General features: G+C 46.1%; 1 protein-coding gene across 2 annotated transcripts in view; it reads left to right on the top strand.

The window, feature by feature from the left end:
- MOCS1 (molybdenum cofactor synthesis 1) overlaps positions 1–11,472 on the top strand; it is a 60,451-nt gene extending 48,979 nt beyond the window's left edge. The window contains exons 10-11 of one of the 2 annotated variants that reach the window (XM_074989807.1): positions 2,147–2,194; positions 5,551–11,472. In XM_074989807.1, coding sequence (XP_074845908.1) covers positions 2,147–2,194; positions 5,551–6,458 — 956 coding nt within the window. In that variant the 3' untranslated portion in view covers positions 6,459–11,472. Of the gene's footprint in view, positions 1–2,146; positions 2,210–5,550 lie in introns of both variants that reach the window. The other variant, XM_074989808.1, reaches the window with a different exon arrangement.
- Positions 11,473–12,279: the final 807 nt, after the last annotated feature.

Raw genomic sequence — 12,279 nt, 5'->3', positions numbered from 1 at the left:
TAAATATACTTGCCATTAACTCTGCGTGACTCTTTTTTTCTCTTTTTCTACTAGGCCCCTAACCATTGTCATTAGTCTTCTCTAGTCCCAGTAAATCTAGTCGCAGGGGAGGAGACCAAAGCTGAGTGCTCTATCCCAAATGAGGGGCTAAATCCAGGTCTTTTGTCTTCTGTCAGCCCAGTCCTTTGTTGAAAGCCCCAAACTTTCTGATGCTTTTCTTGCTTTTCCGATGCTCTCTCCTGTGTACACAGAGCAGACATAGAAGAATACAGCACTCCTCAGTATATGAGCACAGACAATGGCGGTTTGTTTTTGCTTTTTTTAAAGTAAAAAAAGGTGGTGGAACTCAAGCTCCAAACTGTCCCCCGGAGCCCCCAGGCTTAAACCCTGCCCCACCCCCAGCTCCAATCTGAACCCCTTCTTGCCCCCAGGTGACTTAACCCTCCTACAGCCCCAAATTGCCCCCAGGCTTCACTCCCCCGTAGCCCTGGCCCCCACTCCCTGCTCTAAATCAGTGCCCTCCACAGAACCAGGCAACCCCAGTCCACCCCAACCCTCTAATTCAACCGAACTCATTGGAGCGGCCAGTGGAGCCCTGGCTGAAGGCACTGTGCCAGGCCTCCCACACCACAGGTGCTGCACCACACCCCAATGCCTTGCCAGGCCCTGAGGCTGAGCCCCAAGGCTGCTCCCAGCTGCAGGCACCGCAGCATCATGCACTGCGCCAGGCCACAGCTGCCAGGCTGCAGCAGGAGCCGTGCAGCTCCCAGGTGGAGCGCAGGAGCCATGTTGGGACCAGAAGAGCTGTGCATGTGTGTGGGGGGGATGGGGGGGCAGACTCAATGTGTGTGGCTCTACTGGGCTGCATTTTTCGCCATCTCCCCCGCCCTGAACTGGGAGCGTAGCCCAGCAGTCCGCCAAAATGGCACCACTGGGAAAAACAGTTCCGGAAGGCCATTCTGCGGCATTCCGGCTGAAGAAAAGCCCTGACCATAGACTAATTCTCATTGTGTGCACCTTGTACCTAAACACCATTTCGTCTGTCACCCTGCTGTCCAGTAACTCTCAACTGAACCTCCAGCTGGAGTCTTTTACTCGTCAGAACAATTTGACATGATTGGCAAATGCTGGCTCAGTGTTCCCTTCTGCCTCCAGATCATTAGTAAATGCTTGTCAACCCTCGCTATTAGCCGGCCTTGTACTGCAGGACGTGCAGGCGTGTGTGACTCCTTTACCTATACAATGAAATTCCATGCCTGCTGCTAAGTATGACAGTCTAAGGTACTTAAAATGCCCCCTGCCTCACCATAATATCTGAATCTCTCTCAATCTTTTGTTATTGCAATACCCCTCCAAGGCCATATACACTATTATCATTTTTGTAAATGAGGGCATCCATGACTTGCCCACATAACACAGGAGGTTTCGTGGCAGAGCAGGGGCTTGAACCTTGGTTTCCCAAATCTTAGGCTAATGCTCAAATAATTGACCTATCTTTCTCCAGGCTGCCTAAATTATTTGACAGCAATAACATGCAGCGGGTAATTCTGGTTATAGGAGACTTCATGGTAGAAAGACTCTACTGTCTGATGCTTGCTGTGTATTCGGGTACTTGTATATTGTTCTTGGACCATGTTTCACATTTCAATGAGTTAATTTGTATTTTCTAATTTTGGGGGCTCTTGTTTTATTAGGGTATGTCTACACAGCAGCCGTATTTCAAAATAAGCTATTCCAGAATAGCTATTCCAAAATAAGTGCTACACAGAAAATTGCATTTCGAAATAGCACTTAGCTATTTTGAAATACATTATCTACACACGCACCGCCTATTTTGAAATAGAGCCATTCGACGCACTATGGCTTATTTCGAAATAAGCTATTTCTCATGAAATGAGGGTTACCTATTTCAAAGTAAGTCAACCACTATTTTGAATTTATTTCAAAATAGCAGTTGTGTTGTGTAGATGTGAGGATAGTTCTTTTGAAATAACTGTGCTGTATAGGCTTGCCCTCAGTATGAAGGTCGGGAACATGAAGACAAGGGACAGCAGAAGAATGAATAGCACATGGGAAATCACTTAAAATGTACATGTGTGGAGGGAGAAACCTAGTAATTTTTATATGTAAATTTTCTTATTTCTAGGTATGTTTAACATTTCTCAGATGAAGAACCGGCCAATGATCCTGATCGGTGGGTGACAAATCAGTACGTAATATACCCACACCCACACCCACACCCACACCATGGTTTTATTAGATTTACATCTCTGGGGCCTGGAAAGGGTCAGGCTGTCATCTGTGTTGTTTTTCCTCAAAGCTCAGTACAGCTCTGTTTTACTTGGGGCAGAGAGTAACTGATTTTTAGAAATGTGTTTGTTTTTGAGATTGTCAAAGAAAGCCGAGGGTGGTGGAGGGAGAGGGTTAGTGAATCATCTGTCAGCTTCAACCTGTGTTCCTGCCACCTGTTGAATGGATTAGTTATGTGGCTGTCAACAGTCTGAGAACTTAAACCTGCAAAATTGTAAAGTCAAGTTGGCCTTTAGCTTTGGTACTCCCTCTCCAGCTTGCATTAAGCAAGACCAGAACCATGATGGTACAGTGTCTCTAGGAGTTTCTTATAAAACAGGATCTGGTGGAGATTTTTGGTACCCTGAATGAATTGCACCATAAACATTAACTTAAAGGCTGTAGGCATCGCGTGATTCCTGGGGTAGCATTCCTAGATGCTGAGGCACTGCCAGAGCCCCAGAGCTCACTGGTGTGGCATTGTTACCACAGGTCTACTCCTTCACTGTATTCCCTGAAACTGGCCAAATGGCTTACGAAAACTTGGCATTTCAGTGAATGTGAAGATTCACTTGCACAAACCCTGGAGTGAGCATACCACTTACTGTTTGCAGCCTAGTATCTGCTGGGTACTTCTGTAACACATGGTGTCTGAGGCCCTAATACATTACACTAAACTGGATTAAGGCTCAGGGGAGCAGCGAGCATATTATTAGTCCTTGTCTTCCTGGGGATGATATTGGTATTTTGAGTTCCTTGGGTGAAAGGGGCTCTTAGCATCATTTTCCTTGTTTAAAGAAGTTCTGATGTATCCAAGGGGGAAAGCACTTTATTGCAAGCCCACTACTTCTCTTCCAAGAAGATCAGTATATCAATCATTGTGCATATTCTACTATAACCTGTTAACAATGCCTGAATTGCCGTACCCCTTTGTGGAAAAGGGGGGAAACGGCTCAATTTGTAGCAGTCACCCATGCTGCAAAATGAAGGTGAGCTGGGTTTGTGAATGGGATGAAGAGTCTTCTATCTTACCTCCCAAACTGGACCTCCATCCACTGACGCTCATTAAACTTAGTTGTGGGGCTTCTTTTCAGTATTAAAATGGCATTTGGAAGAGGAAGGGGAGGGAGGTTGGGATACTGAGATGGGATCCATCTGGCCTGTTTTGGAACAGAAGTCTGGGTTATGTGCACTCTGTTCCATATGAAATGGTAGCAGAAATCTAGCCTGTTCTTCCCCAGCTTGAAAAGTAACCACTGGCATTCTCTGCCTACAGAGTACAGGCTCGGTGCAGGGAGATGAATGGCAGATGACACAATCTGACGTGCAGACCAGTGGATGCATATGGAAAGCAGACCAGGGGATTTCACAATTTGTGTGTTTAATTGCAGGGTTCAGTTAAAGCTAGGGTGTGAACAGGCTGAAGGCAGGGAGAACAAGGAATTAAATCTAAAGCAATGGAAATGATTGATGTGTCCTTGCAAGCTACACCCAGATTTTCTGAATTATCAAAGCCTCAACCCCTCCTTTATAATTTGGTCGGTCTTATAACTATTTCCCTTAACCAAAATATTCAAAAATAGGCTGCTTTCATCACAGATTCACCTTAAGGATGGGTGAGTCCTTGTTCACCCTCTTCTCTTCCAGCTGGAAAATTTTCAAGTTTAGCTTTGCAGATTTGCTAATAAGGTCCAAGCACAGAACTTAATGATGGATGTCAGCCATGAGTTTACTAGCGCATTGTACCTATGACAGGCATGAAAGTTCGTGGTCTCACTCTTTGCTTTTTTATGTTATGTGAGCAATTGGGGTGAGGACCGGAGGTACCAATGGGGTGAGATTTAAAGCAGACTTCCATAAAAGAGGCAGCTTGGGCTGCACCCCTAAAGTGCAGGCTGCCTCATCAGCTGTCTCCCGTCTCCGTCATCCAAACTCAGCTACTCAAAACTTCCGCTCAGCCGGACCTTGGTTAGGTGCCTCCACCACCACCAAGAAACCCCCATCCCTCCCACCTCAGTGTACTGACTGGTGCTCCAGTCTCTGTTCAGGCACACAGCATGAGTTGAACTTCTGCCTCTGCAGCTCTTAGGCCAGCTGGGGGAGGGAAGCTGTCACTCACCTGACGTTTTTAATTTCTTATTTTTTTTTAAATAAAGGTTCGGGTTGGCTTCTGAGACCCATATGAAATCAAGCTGCTCCTCTGTTCTGTTGGGCCACTGGTAGGGAGGCCATTGCAGCCCAGTAGGTCCCATCGCATGAAGTTTCCCACTTAGTGTTAGGGAGCTTGATGCACCCCATTACTCCTAGTTAATCACCCGTTAGAATCTCTTTTTGCAAATCTATCACTCACTGGTAGCAACAAATGCAGCTCTTGTGTGGACACACCTCTAGGGGAGCTGCTCCTGCAGTCACCATACCCAAATTTAGCCCATTGTCTTGTTTAGCAGCTAAGGACAGTTAAACTCTAGCCCTTGTGGATTGTACTGAGTTGCTCAGAGCACTTGTCTCCCAGAGTCAATGGAAAGGAAGTGCTGTTGTGTTTGGTATCTGTTGAATCTCTCCCTCTGTCTTCCCTCAGAAGGCTTTGCCAGCCCAAGGCAATAGCCCCAGTACAGTGTGGTGAGAGGCTCCTCACACACTCTCCTGCACTTGGGATTCTGTACAAGAAGCAGTGACGCAGGCAGAGATCTTTCCTTTTCTTTGGGAAAGACAAGAACTCCTCTGAGAATAGCTCTTGAAGTTGCTGTTTCCAGAAAGAGGCCTACTTACCGGAGGTCTGGAGGGGGCATGCTGATCCACGGGAAAAAAGTCAGACAAAAAAAAAATAAATAAAACCCCAAACAGCAACATATACAGGCAAAACACAATGAAGTCATTTAATCAGCTGTCATAGCTGTGAATGAGTAACATTGTCCCTGGTATTAATAACATAAAATATATACCATCAGTGTATGAGATCAAAAGTGTCAGATGCTCATGGCACACCTGTGAGTTGTTCATGGAAAACCAGTGTTCCACAGAGCATAGTTCAAGAAACATTGCTCTGACATAACAGCATGTCCAGCCCCGGCCTTCGTAAGCAAATCTAGTTAATAACAAGCCTACGAGTGTGGGAATTGGGAACTTCAGTAAGGAACCGGAGCACTGTTCCAGGCTTTCGAGGGCTTTTTGTAATGTGGAGAAGTAGGAGTAGTGCTCTCTGATTGGGTTCTAATTAGTAGTAAAAGCTTTTCTCTCGTTTTTATTTATCCTCCTTTTCAGAGTCAGCGTCGAGATCCACCTCACTACTGCAAGATGCCCTGCAGAATTTCCCCAGTTCAAAGCAATGGGGCTGGAAACGTGGCCACCGACTAAGTCCAAGAGCAAGTTTATCCAAGCAGATGGGAAAAGTATTTAAGAAAAATGTATTTACAGCAGAGCATGCCCTGCCAGGGTTACACACTGCACAACAGCAGCTTGCAGCAGAAATTTCACACACGCAGGCAAGCAGCCTTTGCATCTTCCGAAGGAATTGGAGCTCTAGCTCAGACAAAAAGTGCCTTAGGACAGGAAGTCCTTCCTTTAAGCACACCAGCCAAATAGTTGTGGACAGTCCCCCTGGGGCTGCTGCTGGAAACCAGTCAGAGGAAAAGGGCCCAGAATCTGAATCCAAAGCCACAGGTTCTGGTTTGTGTACCAGTGAAGCTGGTCCCTCTGACCGCCTGACTCATGTTGACCAAGAGGGGCGGGCAGCCATGGTTGATGTTGGAAGGAAGCCCGATTCCAAGAGGACGGCCGTGGCCAGTGCTGTGGTCCGCCTGGGTGAGAAGGCATTTGGGATGGTGCAGAAGAACCAGATGAAGAAAGGGGATGTGCTAGTGGTAGCCCAGATTGCGGGGATTCAGGGAGCCAAGCTGACCAGCCAGCTGATCCCACTGTGCCATAACATCCCTCTGAGCCACGTGGACCTCTCTCTGAGCTTGGACCAGAGGAGGTGCGCTGTGGTGATCCAGGCGCTCTGCAGCAGCGAGGGTAAGACGGGCGTGGAAATGGAAGCGCTGATGGCCGCAAGCCTTGCTGCCCTGACTGTGTATGACATGTGCAAAGCAGTTACTCATGACATAGTCATCGAAGAGGTGAAGTTGCTGAGCAAGACGGGGGGGCAGAGGGGAGACTTCCAGCGTGGCTAGTACTTACCCTGTGACAGGAGCGTCCCCAAGTGGGCACTGAGGGTGGTGGCTGCTTTGGTGCCATGTCTGCAGTAAGGCTGGGGAAGCAGCAGCAGCAGCAGCAACAGTCCTATGAAAGAACATGACAGTCTCTGAACAGGTCAGGTCATCTCAACTGCTTGGTTAGCTAAGACAGCTCACTAGCATCTGGTCTATGTGAAATTAGATTTGTCCAATAGGAACAGTCTCCGCAGGAGGCCATGATCACCTTTAGCAGCCTTGCCAGTAGCAAGAGCAGAGGAGCCAAGAGCTCAGATAGGCCATGGCCTCTCACCTTATTGCCGTGGGTCAAAACTGAGGCCCATGACCCCACTGGTGTCACGGAGGCTGGGCTGGTTATTGAACTCATCCAGTGCCTACAGTCGGGTGCTTGTCAGTAACTCTGAGTTCCCTCAGCAAATCAAGAACACAGTTAGAAAGAACTGATTGTATCTTTGATCAATGTCTGTGGCTTAAGAATAGTTCCATTCTCCACATTGAGGCGGAAGGAGGGTAAAATTTCAGGAGGAGACAGTGGGGGGATCATTCTAGAGTCCTGGCCACAGAGCAAAGATTTTACTAAGGGACAGAGGCTCATCAGCTAGAATTACTCAGCTCAGAGTTGCTTAGTGAACACCGGCTCACAACGGCTTGTGTCGGAAATGGGTCTGATTGGGATCACAGCAAGAGGAGGGGAGCTCATTTCCATGAATTGGCAGACTGCACAATGCTACTGGTGTAATAGGAACAAATTTGCACAGCCCGCCATTATAGCCAGCTCTTTAGATGTCCCTGGCCAGTGGGGAGTCCATCTCTGTCCATCAAAGCCACTTCCCACATGGGCCTCCTTCCATGCGGGGTCCTGAAGGGATGCCCTGCTGAGGTACCTCAAGCAACCAGCCAGCAGCATGACCAACATTGGGTAGCCACGACGGGCTTCTGGATAGAGCCGTTATGGGCCATGGGCCGTCAAATGAGTGACCCACTTTAAACAACTTTCATACATTTTTGTACTTGAGTGTGTTTTTATGGTCTGTGCCTAAGGACTATTGTGGAAGTCCCTATGTCAGGGGCTTCCCACATAGGAGCAGAATCAGGCCATTATCAGTTTTATTTCTGGGATTTTAAAAATAGGCTCCAGCAGATTCTGATCTTGTCATCCACCTGCCTTTCAAGACTGTGTGTAGCCCTAACAGCATGTCATGGAATAACCTAGTGTCATGCTTACTTCTTTGAGAACTCCCAGCCCAGCCCTCCAAAGCCAAAAGCAGGTCTTCCATCAGTCATGCTGGCGTTGCTGAACGTGGCGATTTTTAAAAAAACAAAGAGGGCCAGAAACATCCCTTTGCTGTGTTGACTCTGCTCTAGGGAGGAAGAAGAAATCCTTCAATATTTGTCAAGGGAAACCAGCAGAGGGGCAATTGGAATAGGTCTGAAAAAAATCAGTCTTCTAAAGGTGAAATCCATGATGTTGCTGAGGGTTGAACTCTTTTGGGTTCTAAAGCCTGAACCTCAAGTGATGAGACAAAAAACCTCAGCTTTAAAAAAAATGAACAAACCAGCGTAGGTCTCCTAGTGACAGAGAAATATTTGGAAGTATGACCTGAATTCATCCTAAAAGGCAAACTGAGAACCCTGTGCAGTCCTAGGGGATGATTTCTAAATGTTTGGGGTTGATAACTCAGCACTTGGCAAGATTCCCCTTGCTAAGAATGATCTTCAAAAGCAGGAGTTAATTTTGCATGGTTGTAGAGGGGAGAGGGAATAGATGCATACTGATTTGTCATTCTGAATTGAAAAACAATTCTCCCTTCCCACCAAAGGTCTTTCTACTGCCACTTTTGATGTCAAACAGAGCCAAGGAGTCCAGTTCTCTCTGCCAGTGTGCATACTGGTCCCCCACCCCCCAAGCTACAGTTGTCTAAAGACAGAAGTATCTATACTCAGATCTTGGCAGACCAAGAGTTTTTTTGCAGTTTATAAACCTTATGTTTAAAAACAAAGCCAGGGCATACATACAGTCTATTGGGTGGAGGACTATGTCATCAATACCTTTGTTTAAGTGGCTATAACAAATACTCTCAACTCCTCTTTGTTTTAACTTGCTCACCATGGCTGTGTTTTGGATTTAAACAGTAACCTGAAAGCTTTACCTAACCCTCAAAGAACAGAGCTCCCAACTTGAATTTATGGCATGTTCCTGGGGCTTAAATTTCCATCCCTTGGATATCAGTGCCCCCTCCCCTTTGATATGCTCATCAGAGGAAATTTTACAGAACAGCCTTATTAACCTCACCTTCCTATTAAACTAGAGCTTTCAAGCTGCTTGCAAGAATTCTTTCTTGTGGTTGATTGATGGTACAGCCTGCTCCATAGAGTTGGGTTTCAAGAAACACTTTTTCCAACACTGAGTCTCTGCATGCCAGCAGCAAGCACATGCCTGTCACTTCAAAGCCACTTAGCTCAGTTTTAGTGCAGCAGACTGGGATGGCAGGGTCAAATTCAAAATGTTTAACTTATACAGCTGATTGCCCATGATTCTGTGCTTTCCAAAGCTGTCTTTTTAAATTAATTGTGGCTCCTAAGAAGTACGAGCACCAAAGAAACACGTTGGAGTTCACTGTGGAGTCACTGCATTTTAAGCCATTCTGCATGTTAGGCTGCAATTAGACGTTGCTACAACGACTAAGTTCCAAATTCCACCATGAGAGATGCTTTATTCACTTCATGGGGCAGCTGCGTGGAACCAGCTGGCACAGGTTCGTTCTGATACACCTGTAGCAAAGGGAGCTGGCAGCATGTTTGTTCAGGGAAAGAAGGCTTCAGTTAGCACTGCTCTTAAAACTCTAGCTGAACATATCTTAAAGGCAGATAAAAATTATGTAGCTGTGGGAGAGAAGTGGTCTGGCCTATGTGAAATGCAGACATGCTCGTGAGCTGAAAGTATCTGTGTAGTCTTGCAGCTCAGGCTGTCTTCTCCTACCATGCAAGAGCCTCAGGCCCTGGGGTAGGTGAGAGCCTGACCTCCAAAGCATTGTCTCCTCAGTTTTAGCATATTTACATGAGTCTCTAGACCTGGGCTGGAATGCTAACCTCCCAGGGGGCTAGTGTTGAATTCCTATATGATTCCTTTTCTGCTTCTCCCTATCCCATGCCCCTACTGATGTATAAAGGGGGCAGTCTTCCTTACAGAGAAGCACTGTTAGGAGCCAAGTTTATACCTCAAGTTTTGATGCAGGTCTGAGTCTCTGTCATTCATTGTCAGTGGTCTAGTTTCTAATTCTACATTAGGTCAAATACAATTTAAGGTGCTGGTGGCTTCATTTCACCTGTCCCCTTCTATTCAACTCTCAGTTAAGCTGGGTGTTTATAGGGCAACTTTCTTAACATTAAATCAGGCTTCCTCTGTGTCGCACCACTCAAAAATGGTGGGTTTGTCATACCTTCGAGCTGGTGATCACATGACAGGTCAGCAACCTGTCAGAGGCAGAGGACTAAAATTTGACATTTTGACCTCTATGGGCGAATCAAGTGCCCCTGATACCTTTTAAAGTCACTAATAGTTCTACTTACAACAGCTTCATTAAAAAATTAAGATGCAGAGCTTTGCTGTTTAGGTGGTGCTTGGTGACATCAGCTGGTCTTTTGTTAATCCAGGCTGCATGGCTCTTCCTGACTTCATGGGGGAGCAGGGGTGGGATTGAGCTCCTGCTTCACATATCCCTATTAGCACCCATACTGAGCTGCTGACCCCTGCCCTGAGAGGTCCAGCTCAAAGGTGTGGGAATTGGTTTGGGTTTTATTATTTTTTACTTGTTTATTGTATGCAACTCAAGGACTGAATTCCTTAGCAAAGCCAAAAGTGGCACTTATCTAAAAGCACTTTGAGTACTTAGTCACATCTCCATGGTAGCGGTAACAGCCCGCACCCCTACAGTGAGGCAATAAAAAGCCACACACACCCTGGGTGCTCAAATACTATAATTCTGCACACAAGGTTCTGTTTCTACACTGAGCAACATGGATAACTTACTTACTTATAGCAGAGAATCTCTGCTAGTTGAAGACGACTGTTGGTTAGCACACAGAAGATGCCCATTGCAATCCCTCATACCGAGCTGGGCAAGAAAGGAGAGTCAGGCAGGGAAGCACATAAACTTCCCTTAGGCCCTGCTCTTCCAAAGAATGTAGGCCCCGAACTCCCACAGCCATTAGCAGCAGTTGGGTGCTGAAATCCTAAGGGGGTGGGGGGGGTTGGCCATTGATGATAGACAGCCTTAAAACCCAATACAGTGGTTTCTGCATCTCAGGACTGAAGTGAATAGGCTGAGCTAAATAGGGAGGGGACACCTGCCTCCACTCTGCTGTGCCCACAGCAAGTGAGGCAGAGTTGACTTGGTGATTAAGCGCTTTGTTCATCTACATTTACAGCTTTTTAAAAGAATTTCACAGCCTGCTGCATGATGTTCAGAAAAAAACAAAATGCACCTGTACTGATTCAAGGGTTTGAGGAATGATGAGTCAGATTCCTCGAGAGAAGTTTAAATCTGAGGTGATGGTATAGCTGCACACAGAGCTTCTCAGCATCCGAAAATCTGCTATGATGCTGTCGTTGATTAACAAGCCCAGACCTACACCCAGACTTTCAGTTTCACTCTAATTTCAGCCCAGGAAGGGAAGAAGGGGAGATAGGAAGGCAGGCTCTTAGGTTGACTAGTTGGAGCAGATTGATAGCTCAGCTCCATAACATTTTCTTGTTACATAATCAAGTCTTGGAACTATGCAGTTCTTTTGCCTAGATGTTGAATTAAGTATGTGCGTCCATATATTTTTATGAGATCAGGTTGCCAAGAGGCACTTGGCAATAGTGTACAGTGTGGTGTTTGTACCCTTGCTCTAACACACCATGTGTGTTATCAGTTACACACAAGTGAACTGGGTCAGAATTTTAGAGGCTTATTTTGCTCAAATACATTTTTAATAAATTGTAATGGAAACGAAACTCTGTGTTGGCTAATTTTTGAACATAAGCGTTACAAGCTTAAACACCCTTTTACAGTTTTCAGTTAGAGTCTGGCCTCAGGAGAAGCAGTCTTGTCTGAATTTTTCCTAGCTCATCAGCTCAGGTTTGCTGACCTACATGTAACAAGTTACTACAAGGGACAGCCAGAGCTTGGCAGTGATACCACCTTCCTCACATGTGACCATGATTCCTCTTTCCCTCTAGAACTTGCTTGGGTGGTGCTTATAAGACATGCCAATTTACAAAACTCCTTAGAATTGAGCCATGTCTGAGTGCCAGAACTGAACAATCACATTGCCTTTGTGCCATAACATTTGTCATTCATAGTTTCACTTGTACCCCGCTTCCTTGTCCATAGTCTGCCTATCAGGCTCACCCTTTCAGTCTATTAGCTGGTATTATGATGCACAGTTACCCTTTCACATGCTCACCTTGCTCCCGCTACCTCTCCATAAAAACAGCTGTACTGGGTCAGGTAACTGGTCTATCTACCCCACGTATCCTGTCTTCTGAAAGTGGTCTGTGCCAGGTGTCCCGGAGGAAATGAACAGAACTGGTCATGTGATCTATTCATTCCCTGGAAACAGAGGTGAAAGACACCATCCCTTTCCATCCTGGCTAAGAGCCACTGATGGGCCTATCCTCCATGAATTTATCTAGTTTGTTTGGTTTTTGAACCCTGTGATAGTCTTGGCCTTCACAGTGTCCTCTGGCAAAGTGTGCCACAGGCTGACTGGCTGACTGTGTGTTGAGTGAAGAAATAATTGATTTTGTTTTAAA

This window comes from Carettochelys insculpta, chromosome 3 (assembly GCF_033958435.1).
Source record: "Carettochelys insculpta isolate YL-2023 chromosome 3, ASM3395843v1, whole genome shotgun sequence".
NCBI classification, from domain to species: domain Eukaryota; kingdom Metazoa; phylum Chordata; order Testudines; family Carettochelyidae; genus Carettochelys; species Carettochelys insculpta.
This window is presented reverse-complemented; position numbering and strand designations above follow the sequence as displayed.